The sequence below is a fragment of the Suricata suricatta genome, chromosome 3, assembly GCF_006229205.1.
Source record: "Suricata suricatta isolate VVHF042 chromosome 3, meerkat_22Aug2017_6uvM2_HiC, whole genome shotgun sequence".
Classification (NCBI taxonomy): Eukaryota; Metazoa; Chordata; class Mammalia; order Carnivora; family Herpestidae; genus Suricata; species Suricata suricatta.
In genome coordinates, this window is record NC_043702.1 from 139,387,693 (window position 1) to 139,401,757 (window position 14,065).

Sequence of the window (14,065 nt, forward strand, 5' to 3'; positions counted from 1 at the left end):
AGGATAACAGCACCTGCTTTGGAGTGAGCTACATAATGGATTGAAATTTCAACTCCACCATTTCAAGCTATGTCACCTTGAGCAAATTATTGAACTTTCCTGTGCTACGGTTTACTTACTTTTATCTACCTAAAGACTTGCCATGATTAAAACGATGCCTGGAAAGTGCTTAGGTCAGCGTCTTCCGCCTAAGGCATTCCTTCGTTAATTATTGCTATGTATTTAATGAGAAGAGGGGTTTGGGGAAGGGAGGGGGGCGCTGTGCGGAGAGGGATGGTCCTTGATACAAAGTTCCTTCGGAAGCAGGGAGATTCGGTAGCAGACAGGTAGGTAAATTCAAAGGGCGGGGAGTCACATTTCCACGGTATGTACCTGTAGCACCTCTCAATGGCAGGGAGAGGAAGAGCTGGGAAGTGTCAGACCAAGAACACACCCTTCACAGTGTATACAAGAGAAACCAGAGATCGGCTAAGATGAATGAAGCTTAGGAGAAAGGTCTTAATCTTTTGAGAAAACCGGGAGCGTTGGAAGCGGCCTCATTTGGGGAGACGTGGAGGGCAGCCCAGGGCGTGCCCGAGAGGTCGGGAGAGTTGTTGAGAGGGTTTGAGGAAAGCGGGAAAGGAGGAGAAAACGCCAACGCGGCCCTTTTCCAGTCACTGGACTGACTTACAGGAAACTGTAGGAGAAACGACCATTTGGGGCGAGCTCGACAGCCCCCGCACGAAAGTGCCCAGGCACCACAGCAGCAAAAGCCACAAAGCCGGATGTGCAACCAAGCCATGTTGCGCGGCTGGGACGCTCGGGGCGGCAGCCCGGGAAGCGCCCCTCCCACGACGCAGAGAGGGGCGGGGCCACGGGCCACTTCCGGCCAGGCGGCTTTCCGCCGGGGCTGCAGGCGCGGGGGTGGTTCGATGCTGGCGGTCACGCTCGTCAGAGGGCGTTTTCTCACGCGACGTCGGGAACCCCGACCGTGGGGCAGGGTCCTGTTAACCGGTGGCAGCCTTTTTCCGGCGTTTGTTTGGGATTACATTTCAAATTCTATAATGGATTGCTGCCAAATGGCAAAGGTTTCCTGGGATTTGTTTTTCCGTAGATTAGTTTGCCCAGATTTGATACCAGTACAATATTGAGATTCCCCATCCATCACTGTGGATATTTCTCCCTTAATTCAAGTCTTCTCTCGTTATTCAGCTGACGTCTTGCAGTTTCCTTGGTGTTTTGCACATTTCTTTTAAGGTTTTTTTTTTTTTTTCCTGGAAGTTTTTGTTGCTGCTTTGGTTTGTTTGCTCTTCCTTTTGGACTATTACTGTACCCTAGGATAATTTGGGGTTTGGTGTGTGGAGCTATGTGGTCACTTGGCTGAACCTTTGTTTTCTAATAATTTTCTTGGATTTTGTAGGTAAGAATTCATCTGTAAGTAACAATTTTGGCTTTTCCGAAGAACCAAGCCCAACACTGTTTACTAGCCCCAGGGCTTGCTTGCTTCTTTCAGGAAGTTAATTTGTATTGCATCTTACCATTCGTTCCTGATGTTTTTTGAAGGTTTCTGGCACTTAACCTTTTTAGAAATTGATTGCTCTTTGTTCTTTTTATAGTTTACCAATTCGTTTTATTGCTTCCTAAAATCAGAAGTGAGTATTTATTTCCAAATACTTTCAGTATTAGTCTTACCAATGATTATATCGCTGTTCTCAATTATCCTACAGTAATAGAAACAACAATAATAGATTTTCTAAAGTTGAGCCATCCTTACGGTTCTGGTATGTATTCTTCCAGTACACTGCTGGATGAAAGTTACTTTGTATTTCATATAGTACTTTTGTGTCCTTTTCATACGTGAAATTGGCTTATGGTTTTCTTTAGTTGTCCTTTTCTAGTTTTGATATTAGTTTAGGGTAGGTCTCAAAAGGACTCAGATTAATTTCCTTTTATATGACTTAGAATGGACTTAGTGTGTGAATGATCTATTCCTTAGGTTTGAGAAACTCATCTTTAAAGCTATCTGGGTGTGGTGCCTTTTTAAGAGATAGAAATATTTTTTCCTTAGAAAAGTATCGATTTCATTTACACTTTCTAGCTTTTTGGCATTAACCTATCTCTGTGTCATGAGCATGCTATGAAGGCACACGCCCGAGTGTCAGCTTTATTCAGTCATAAATCAAGGTTAACAATTATATTGCAGATTCAGAATTCCAAACTCAGTGACATTTCACCATGTGATTAACCTGGCTTCATAACCCGCACACAGAGCAGAACATAAGACAAGCCACACAATAAACACGTTAACACAGAGGGTAGGATGTTAAAGAGCCAAACACAAAGTCAGTCTGGGAGCTCGCAGTTGAGATGAGCCTCAGTCAGGTCTGGGTCAGCAGCTCTCAGCACTTACTGCTCAAGTTCAAGTAGTGAATGCTCTCAGTTTTTTTGGGAACTCAGTCAGGCAGCTGTCTGTTTTAAGTGGTCAGACATAGAGGAGTCAGTGTCTGGAGAGGATGACATTTTGCTGCAAAATTCCTCCCTTTTTAAAAGGATTTAAGAGGATCCTGCGTGGCTCAGTCAGTTAAGTGTCTGACTTCTGCTCAGGTCACCATCTCGTAGTTCGTGAGTTTGAGCCCTGTGTCAGGCTCTGTGCTGACAGCTTAGAGCCTGGAGCTGCTTCAGATTTTGTGTCTTCCTTTCTCTGTGCCACTCCTCCGCCCATTCTCTGTCTCTCAAAAATGAATAAATTAAAAAAAAATTTTTAAAGAATAATGATTAAATCAGTCTAGGGGCCCTGCAGACTTCTGCCTGTTACCAGTTCTGGGTTGTAGTTAGCTGGTGCTAGTCTCTGTGATACCTGTTAGCTGCAGTACCTTTAATTGCTTGCATCATTGCTTGACATGAGTGACTCCATCCCATTCTCTACACTCCGAGATTAACATATTTTGATCCTATGTTGTTCTTAATTCATTCTTACATATTCTGTTGGAGTCTTTTTTTCTTTTTCTTGATCAGAATTTTTGAACCACCTTTTGACTTTTGACTGATTGGTTTTGATTGATTTTTTAATAGATAACCTTTAGAAGTTTTTTCTCTTTCATTAATGTGTGCCTTTATTAATTTCTTTCTTTATTTCTTTTCTTCCTTTTAGAATCTTGAGTTGAAAGCTTACTTTCTTTAAAATATTTAATAGGAAAGGGCAGTTGGGTGGCTCAGTCAGTTAAGCATCTGACTTCAGCTCAGGTCAGGATCTCGTGATTGTTCAGTTCCAGCCCCGCAGGGGGCTCTGTGCTGACAGCTCAGAGCTGGAACCTGCTTTGGATTCTGTGTCTCCTTCTCTCTCTGCCTCTTCCCACTCACACCGTGTATCTCTCAAAAATAAATAAACACTAAAAAAAATATTTAATAAGAAATATTACAAACATAAAATTAGAGATTAATATGAACACTTATATACTAATCACCTCACTTTATCACATTTTAACATTTTTCCGTATTTTATTCAAAATTTACTGTTATTCAGTTACAGCCTCTTGTGAACACTTCTGCAATCTTTCTCCCTCTCTTCCCTGAAATGAATTCCTCCCCTGGGTGTGTTGTCATTCCCATGAAAGCTTTTATACATATGTGTGTATATGTATACATGTGTGTATATGTATACATAAATATATATGTATATAGTATATAAATAGCTATATAAGTACCTATGGTATTGTTTTGTAGGTTTTAAACCTAATATTAATGCTACTATTGTGTAACTTGCTTTTGTCACTCAGAGTTATGTTTGTGAAAGCTATCCATGTTGGTTCATGTACTTCTCACTTTTTCATCTTAACTGCTTATCTTAACATACTTTTCATGTATGAGTAGAAAGCAATTTATCCATTCTCCTGTTACTGGTTAATTTAATGACTCCAGCATTTGGAGTTACAACACAGTTGATGGACATTCTTCAACACATCTTATTAGGCACATGGCAAGAATTTTCTAATATATATGTCTAGAAGTGGAACAGCAAGGTTTGCACAATCCAACCTTATTTTTAATGCCAGATTCTTCTCTGCCAGTGTTTGTACCAGCATACCTTCCTCCCAACAGTGTAGGAGTTTCTGTTGCTTCATATCCATGCCATTCCTTGTTTTTTCCCAGTGTGTGTGTGTGTGTGTGTGTGTGTGTGTGTGTGTGTGTGTGTGTTTGCTATTGTAAACAATGCTGGTAGTAAATGTCATTGTCTGTGTCTCCTGATACACATGTGCAAAAGTATCTCTGATATATAACCAGCATTGGAGTTGTTGGCTCTGTTTTGTTTTAGATGTGCTTATTTATTTGTTTTTGAGAGACAGAGAGGCAACATGAGCAGGAGATGGACAGAGAGAGAGGGAGACACAGGATCCGAAGACAGGCTCCAGGCTCTGAGCTAACTGTCAGCATAGAGCCCAACACGGGGCTCGAACCCACAAACCGTGAAATCATGACTGGAGCTGAAGTCAGCCGCTTAACCGACTGAGCCACCCAGGTGCTTCTAGATATGTTTTAAAAAAGCATATACATGCGCCCCCATTTTGGAAATATTTCCTCTTTTAAATAGCAAAATTTAACCTGTTCATATTTATGTGCTTAGATTTAATCCTAACTTGTTTTTTCTATATATTGTGCTTCCTGTATATTGGGCTTCCTGTTGTTTTCTTCCCTTTTCTGTCTTTGGTTTGATAAAATTCCCTTTTCCAGATTTTGTTTCTTTAGTAGTGTGAAATTTTTATGTTCAATTTTTATCTAGTGGTTACTCTTACTGTATTTTAGATAAGATTATTGTGAGGATTAGTGTGTTAACGTATTAGTATGTAAAATTCTTAGGACAGTGCCTAGCATGTAGCACATAGATCTTTCTAATCACTAGCCTTTTCATTTATGAAATGGGCATAATACCTGATTTGTTATAAAAATAATGCATTATTGCATAATACTATTCAGTTTATATAATGAGCACCTTCTATGCACTTGAATTAGCATGATTTTTGGCTTCAAGGAGTTCATGATCTAATAAGGACACAGACCTAGAAACACAGGTGCGGTATGACATAATACTGTTTCTATATCCTCTCTTGCCCCTTCTTATCTACATTCCACACAGAGCAGTTTAAGAACACATTAATCAGATCATGTATTTCCCTGCCAAAATCATGTCGACTTTTGTTACACTTTACGTAAACCACAGTCTCCTCACTATGACTTGAACCTAGACTCTGGGCCCTGCCTGCCCTTCTGATTTCATCAAGTCCCACTCTCCTCCCTTCTGGTGACCCCTGCCACACAGACCTCTTCTCAGTTCCTTAAACCAACTCTCTTATTCCTCGGTGCCCTCTGCCCAGAAATTTCATCCCACCTGCTCTGACTCATCCTGGCTGACTCATCTTTCAGGTCTCGGCTTGATTCAGTCAGGTTCTTAGTTACAGACAACAGAATTCAATCTGGCAAAGATTGGGACTTTATTAATATTATGCAGCCTAGTCTCCGGGAAGACTGGAAGCCAGATGCAGGTGCAGCACAGCCAGGTCCAATATCCATACACGCTAGAGGCTCGAGTGGAAATCCACTGCTGCCGCTACCACTTGACACCAAAATCACAACTTCTGCAAACCAGGCTATGAGAACAAGGACTAGGGAACCAGAAGCTCTCCCTCTGGTACACTCACTCCCCTCACCACTGGGTAGCCAGAGTGGCACATTTCCCTCTTCACCTTTTTTCCCTCCTAAAGAAATTACTTGGAGGTCAAATTGGCAGTACTGAGTGGGTGATTGGATGGGGAAGGTGAGGGAGGAATCTAGAATAGCATCCAAACTTCTGGCTTGGATGATGAAGTCATTAGCGGGGGTAGAATAAACAGGAGGCATCACAGGTGGGCAGTGGTGGGGAGAGTGGGAAGATCTCCAGTTCAGTTATGGTGAAGCGTACTTGAAAGAACCTGTGGGACTTGAAAGATGAGGTGTGCAGCAGGTACTTGGATATTTGAGCCTGCAGCTTAAGGCAAAGGCGAGGGGCAGAGATGGAGAGGTGATCCTGAGGACAGATCCTGAGGATCTAAAATGTGTTTTCAGGTGATTGCACCCCCTGGGCCCCCTGCTGTGCTTCCATTAAAGCTATATCTCTAGCCCAGAATTCTTAGGTACAATTAAGACCCACGTCTCCAACCATTTTCTAAGAGAAAGGAGGTAGTTGGTAGTGTGGAGTGATTGTCTAAGGGACCACACAAAGGGTTTGTGCTCTCTGTTCTGTTTACTTGTATTCAAGATTGGCACTGTGAATTGAAACTGGCTGTGACTATCTCGTTTCTCTGAAAAATCAAATTTGGATATCAGGGGTCTGAGTTCAGATCTGTTAATATACATTCATATGTACTGCACCTCACCACCCTACCTTAATCCCTTCCATACCTTTCTCAAGGTTCTTAACTTCTCTCTTATGATTATTGTTTTCTTTTCATCAGGAATTGAAATCTGACCAAAATAGGATAATTTTTTAAATTTTTTTAAAATTTATTTTTGAGACAGAGAGAGTGAGAGAAAGCATGAACACGGGACAGAAAGCGTAAATAGGGGAAGAGCAGAAAGAGAGGGAGATACAGATTCTGAAGCAGGCTCCAGGCTCTGAGCTGTCAGCACAGAGCCCAATGCGGGGCTTGAACTCATAAACGGCGAGATCATGACCTGAGGTGAAGTCAGATGCTTAACTGACTGAGCCACCCAGGTGCCCCACAAAATAGAATAAATTTAAAGTTTTTTATGCTTTTTAAATTTATTTTTGAGAGACAGAGAGAGAGTGTGAGCAGGGGAGGGTCAGAGAGAGAGGGAGACACAGAATCTGAAGCAGGCTCCAGACTCTGAGCTAGCTGTCAGCAAAGAGCCTGATGTGGGGCTTGAACCCACGAACCATGAGATCATGACCTGAGCTGAAGCCAGACACTTAACTGACTGAGCCACCCAGGTACCCCTAGAATAAAGTTAAATATCTGATATAGGGGCACCCTGCTGGCTTGTCAGTAGAGCATGGGACTCCTGATCTTGGGGTTGTGGGTCCAAGCCCTATGTTGAGGATAGAGATTACTTAAAAAACAAACTCTAATTTAGATGTTTCTGATATAGAATAAAAATAACTGCTCAGATCATCAAAGAGGAAAATCAGTTTACATGGATCCACTTCTGTAAAACAAAAATTACAACTCTTCTTTTTGAGAAAGGAGTGCATTTTACTCTGGAATACCTTGTTTCATGATCAATGTTTCAATGACGAAGCGACTCTGAACTTGTGAGCAAACCATGCCATGCTTGAAGCTTTTTATGCAGAGAAGTTGGTTAGAACACAAAACCAGTATTTTGATGAATTCACTTTAAAATGCTTTTCATACCAACGACTTAAAACTAATTACAACAATATGATCTTCTACTCCCAAGGACTTGGACTGGATTAGGAACACTGAAAACACACACACACACCACTGGGTCTGGCTGTGTCATCTACAGAAATGCTTCCTGAGTGTGTGTGAGGTCAATCTGTTGACCACCACTTGCACCAGAGTTCACCAGCACCTACAGGGTGGGTCTTCAGTATGTTTCCATCGTAAACCTATTTCTTTGAATAAGTCTTTGGGATGATTTGTGCAAGATAAGTCTGTAGCATCTTGAAAATTTTCACAGAAGAGGCTAAGAAAGTTCCAGTTATTCCCGAAGCCACTGGCATAAAAATCATGTTTCTCCTATCAGATCGACTGCTCAAAAGCTGTAAGGTGCATAGTCCTCCCCCCGGTAAGCTGCATTAAGTGGCTCTCCGCCCATGGCACTTTGTCCCCACACACTCAAGGGAGTCGGTCAGCTGGAGCATCAGGAAACAGTTGCGTAACAACGAACGAGGGCTCAGGGAAACTGGGTTCTTTTTTGTTAAGCTCAGGCTTATCAAGGATCAGAGGGATTCACTGTAGACAGACCCACACAGACAGATGCGTACAAATATAATAATTTCTGTTCCTCACAAAGCACTCACAACTTCAACAAGAAAAGTCACAAGTTTATATAAATGCCCATTTTCATACCAATTTGTGAATTCAAAGTTCTCTCAAAAAGAAGAGGAGATACTGCTTTTAGCAATCAGTTTGGGATGGGAATACTTCTGATAGCATAGGAATAATATTGGTGTTCTCCCTAAGTTTTAAAGCCCTCTTACCCATTTATGACATTTTTCTCCATCATACACAAAACTCTGCCCATCCTCACAGTAACTTACTGTTATTACCAACATACCTTTAAGCTAGGTGTATTCATACTCATTTACATACATAGGTATTAAATAGAACCTTATGAAACTGCTAATACTTGACCTTTCATGACCTATGGAAACTTTTTTTTTTTTGCATGGTTGTACCTAATAAAATATGAACTTTAGTTGGAGGGCTATATTTCCATATATCTATGTATAAACTCTCCGTCTCTCTACACACACACACACACACACACACACACACGGCAGTACTTTGTGTTTACCTCAATGGGGAAAATAAAAATGCTTCCTCTGTTTACCAATTCTAACACAGTCTTGCAAAACTGTACTTGCTGACTACTGGTAATTAATGAAAATATTTAGAGGTGTAGTAATTTCCACACATTTTGTATTTGACCTAAAAGAAGTCTGGTCCAAACTGGACATATTGTCTTTGACAGTACACCACCCAACTACTTAACTGGAACAGTCTGGAAGATGGCTTTGGCGGGCTTATGGTCAGGTCTAGAATCAGCAGGCCAAAGAATAAAATACCAAAGCATTTTCCATTCTTCCTCTGTGTCCTCAGTAACATTTCACATAGTGCCTACCATGAGACACTATGCTAAGCACCAGTAAAAGAGATATGCCCAAGACCTCGTTTCAAGAAGCTTAACATTTCAAGAAATATAAAAATATAAATAATGAGAGAATATTCTAAGGTTTTAAGTATCAAACTGGGATAGAGTAAAATGTAAAAAGATAGCACTTGAGAAGTTTTAAACTGACTTCAAACACCAAGGGGCAAAAAGCCAAATACAAATGTGTACTAAGTTCAATGTCAGTCCACATGACAATCACAGGTGTCCTCCTCCATGGTTTTGGACCCAACAAGCCCTTCATCACCCCAGGAACAGGGACTAGAGATCCTCCAGGTCTGTTAAATCCACAGCCACTTTCAGGAACACGGTGTCATCTTTCATGTAGGTGTTCTTGGCGTTCTCCAAAGTGGAGTGAGCCACGAAGCGGGGGCAGCCGGACGCAATGTTCATCTCTCCATCGGGTCTTTTAAAGCTACTGCTATTGGGGTCGGCCTTGAAGGTCTCCATAATGTGGTTCTTTTTGCCACTCTGGTCCAAAAGCATCAGGGTCACCCTCTGCCTGAATGGCCACTGCAGCAGTGAGTCAAACTCCCCGCGCATCACCACGAAGTACAGCGACAGGTGTGTCCCCTTCCCGGACCCGTCCCCGTTCAGGTAGGCTCTTGCGCAGAGCCGGTAGCCGCACCGGCTGGTGTAGAAGGGCTGGCTGAAGATGGACACCGTGTGCCCATCCAGGGCCTCTCTCTTCTTCATCTTATAGTCTGTCACCTTCCAGATGAGCTTTCCGTTATAGCAGGCGCCTTCTAGCAGTTTAAACCGCTCTTCGTTTTTATTCAGTTGCGCTTTATGAATATTAATGTGGGCATCATGTTTGTTGGTCTCCCCTTCCAAGACAACTGCAAAGAAAAAAAAAAAAGATTCCATAGGCCTTAAAGTTGTCTTTAGAATTTGTCCAGAGTGAAATTGTGTTATCTGAAGAGAACAATAAAATTCCGACATCCTAAAGATGATCTGAACTCAATGTCCACCAATGGACCATTTGTATGAATAATTAACCCAGTGAATCTCATGTCTTGGCAAAAGTAGCAACAAGAAAACCCAAATGCGTACTCTTGAACTGAAGCTCACCAAAGCGTATAGAAGTCACACAGCATCTGACTCATGTGCATTAGGATGGTGAGGCCCATTATTTAATAACTGGAATGTTTTTAAACAGCCAAACCCTTTCATATTTTCCTACACTTTAAACAATGGTTCCACCACATTTCTCCCTTAGCTTTCTCGTTATTTCCCACTCTTCTTAAAAACCACCACTTCCTGTTTTTGGAATTTCCTGGCCCATTTCTACGCTTTGACTGTTCCAGCCCCTGCTCATCACTGTCCATCATCCCCCCCTCTCCAAGTGGCCAGAATCTCAGGCTGATCTGTTTCACAAATACCAGATTCGACCATTGTTTATCCTGACAGCTGCAACTCTCCGTCTGGCCAGGTGTTTGCTTGTTCCAGAAACACATGCAGACAACACAGTCATCCAAAGAGAAGTAAAATATGAGCCATACCTAGTCTTTGATCATTGGTTTCTAGCTGAGTAATTTTCTGTTTCACTGTATCAATCGCATCCACCAAAGGCCTCATGTCAAATTTATTTTGTTGCTGGTTAACCACTTGTAATAACTGACGCACTTGAGCTTCTAGCCAAGCGGACTTGTCAATGTAACTGGTAAGAGCCTTTCAGTACAACATGGATCGTAGTGTAAAAAAAAAAAAAAACGTTAGTATCTCAGTCATTCATTGAGATTGAATTTTTTCAACTCAAACATTCCACATTTTATTAATCAACTAAGACAATGAAAAATGCACAGTCCAGAAGAGAAAATCCAGTGAGGTCCGCAGAGAGATGAACCACCTCGTATTTCCCTCTTCCTCACGATCGATCGCAGTTCCAGTTCCAAATTTTTGCACTTCTCTTCATCTGACTTGTACTCCTCCCCCAGCTCCTCTCCCTTTGGTGCTCTAACCCATCCTTGTATCTCTGTTCTCCTGTGGTCTCTCCTCTTGCCTCTCAGAGGCTATTCTCCAGATCCACGCCACACCTACTCTGCTAGAAGGCAGAGAATGACTGGGAAGTAGACACCCCCCCCACCCCCGCCGCTTTCTGGCCTGAGCACTGCAGGTGGTCCAGAAGTGCCAAGGTAAGACCTGAATTTTAGACTGTTTTCCCTAGATGGAAGAGAGTAAATAAAACCAGACCCACACTTCTCCATACTTCCCCTCAGGACCTTAACTCTGGTTTTTGTGTTAGAAAAAGGTAAGAATTGAGATAGTAACAAATAAGGATTTCCTTTTTTTCTACACACACACACAGACACACACACACACACACACACACACACACACACACACACAGCATGCTGACAAAGTATGGATATTACATGGCCTGCATTTTCCTGAGATAGTCCACATTTCAAAACTTCTACCCATATGACATGTCTTAAAATCTTTTTCACCATAGGGGCACCTGGGTGGCTCAGTCGGTTGAATGTCCAACTTTGGCTCAAGCCCTGCATCAGTCTCCGTGCTGACAGTGCAGAGCCTGCTTGGGATTCTCTTTCTCTCTTCTCTCTGCCCCTGCCCTGCTCACACTCTCCCTCTCTCTCAAAAATAAACATTTAAAAAAGTATTTTTCACCATAAATATTATAATGACAATAAAGACATTATTCATTAGAAATCTGTTTATGGTTACTTAACATTCATGATTTGCAAAGTAATTTTTGATATGTTCTAGTGTTGTTTAAAGCCACCAGGTGGTGGCTCAGTCGGTTAAGTGTCTGACTTCAGCTCAGGTCATGATCTCATAGCTCATGAGTTTGAGCCCCCCATGAGGCTCTATGCTGACAGCTCAGAGCCTGGATCCTGCTTCGGATTCTGTGTCTCCCTCTCTCTCTGCCATTCCCCTGCTCACTCTCTCTCTCTCTCTCAAAAATGAACAAACATAAAATTTTAAAAAAAATAATAAATAAAACATTTTATTCCCAAGGGAATTAACAGTTTCACTTTGTTGACTTTGGATACATTCAATGAATCTGACATAAAGGGACTAATATTGGCCCAACATTAATTAATTATAACCCTCACTACCATAAGTTATATAAAAGTATTATATCAATTATATTAATTGCCTTAATTATATTATAACTAGAATATAAATAGAAATAAATATAATATTATAATTATATTAATTTAATGCCGTTGTTAAATGTACTGGGATTATGTAAAAGAAGTTCTTTATTCTTATGAAATACATACTGAAATGTGTACAGGTATAGGCCATAATATATACAGCTTACTCACAAATGGTTCAGAAGGAACAGACACATATAGCAACAGACAGATGTAGAGAGATACACAACAAACTACTCACAGTGGGTGAATTTGGGTAGAGAATGTACAGGTTTTTTGAGAGAGAGAGAGAGAAAACAAGCAGGGGAGGGGCAGAGGATCTGAGGGATCTCCATGCTGACAGCAGAGAGCCCAACATGGGGCTTGAACTGATCAACTAAGAGACCACGACCTGAGCCCAAGTCTCACACTTAACTGACTGAGCCACCCAGTCACCTCAAGAAATCATGGGTATTAAGTACTATCTTATTCTTATAGCTTTTCCTTACATTTGAAATTATCTCCACTTAAGTTATAAGGGGGGGGGGCGCGCCTGGGTGGCTCAGTCGGTTAAGCGTCAGGCTTCTAGCTTCGGCTCAGGTCATGATCTCATGGTTTGTGGGTTTGAGCCCCGCCTCAGGCTCAGAGCCTGGAGCCTGTCTCCCTCTCTCTCTGACCCTCCCCTGGTCGTGCTGTCTCTCTCTGTCTCTCAAAAATAAAAAAAAACATTAAAAAAAAAAAGAAGTTATAAGGAAAACCCTGATTGAAGGCTAAATCTTGGCTATGAATAGAGGCCATTTCTTACCTGGATGTTTGAGAGGAAGCTTCCATTTTTGCCAAATAGCTGTGCAAACTGCTTGAACTCCTTTTCGAATTTCGTTACAGTTTCTGCTAACTGCTGGATTTTACTTTCTTTCTGTTCTAGGCTCTTATATAAATCAGAAATCTAATAACAGAAATGGGAATGAGATCATTTAAATGCATGTATACAAGTTAAAATAATTTAAATATAAGTCCAGGAAAATAATGCAGCAAGAAAATATTTCTAGAAAAATATATACATGTAAGTGAGGAGTCACTAAATTCTACTCCTGAATCCAAAATTTGGATTTAAATAAAATTTTAAAAAATAAATAAATAAAATTAAAAAAAAGAAAAAATATACATATGTGTATTTCTAGGAAAATATTTACAGGTAGATTCCTATATCATATCTGCAGGTGCTTCAAAAAAACCAGATCCACAGATTTCTCAACAGCCTTTTCTATATTTAACCGGCTCTGATGGTTCATCTAATGATGGCGACATCACTTGACAAAATGTACTGAATTAGTTCTCTTCATTCATTCAGTATGCACGTATTAAACAACCACACAGGGCTGAGCACCACAGCACCACAGATGCTATCTGCACAGTGTCAATAGTAATAGCTGACATTTGCTGAACGTCACGCCTTCTCAAACGTCATGAGCTCTTTTAATTCTCAAAGAGCCCTGTGAGTTGGGTATGATGATCAGTCCCATTTTGTAGATAAGGAAACAGAGGTAGAGAGTTTAAGGTACAGTGAGCTTAGCAAGCAGTAGGCAAAACAGGATATGCTCTTAGAATCTGTAATATATTTCGGGGAAATAACCAAAAGCTTTGTTGTGAGCCTAGACCGCCCTCCTCTTTCCACCTCATCCATTCAGTCAGCAATACTGACCAACTTTAAACTCCTGACACCCAACAAAACAACCGATTCTTACATCCACTTCTCATTTCATCTCTTTTTGTTTCTCGCTTGCTTTAGCCTTATTTCTCACCTGGGCTGATACAACAGCACCGCAACTGGTCCTACATCATCCCTTGCACTCCCTCCAGATGGGAAGCTCTACGGGAACTGGGCCACATGTCCCACTGTAACCTTGACAACTGGTCTGGTGCCTGGCATCACAGGTGTTTGGTAAATATTTGTTGAGTATGAATGAATGATGCTCTTTCTTTAGTCTTGTTTTTCTCCAGTTCATCCTCCATGCTGTAACCAGGGACAAACCTGGTCTTATCACCTTCCTCCCTATTTAACCGTCTTTAGTGGC

General features: G+C 41.4%; 1 protein-coding gene across 5 annotated transcripts in view; it reads right to left on the reverse strand.

The window, feature by feature from the left end:
- Positions 1 to 7,202: 7,202 nt before the first annotated feature.
- Positions 7,203 to 14,065, reverse strand: part of TRAF5 (TNF receptor associated factor 5) — a 50,782-nt gene continuing 43,919 nt past the window's right edge. For all 5 annotated transcript variants that reach the window (XM_029935326.1, XM_029935328.1, XM_029935329.1 and 2 more), the window contains 3 exons: positions 12,796 to 12,936; positions 10,389 to 10,557; positions 7,203 to 9,725 (listed from right to left, as the gene is read on the reverse strand). In XM_029935326.1, the coding sequence (XP_029791186.1) occupies positions 9,148 to 9,725; positions 10,389 to 10,557; positions 12,796 to 12,936 (888 nt within the window). In that variant the 3' untranslated portion in view covers positions 7,203 to 9,147. The remainder of the gene's footprint in view (positions 9,726 to 10,388; positions 10,558 to 12,795; positions 12,937 to 14,065) is intronic.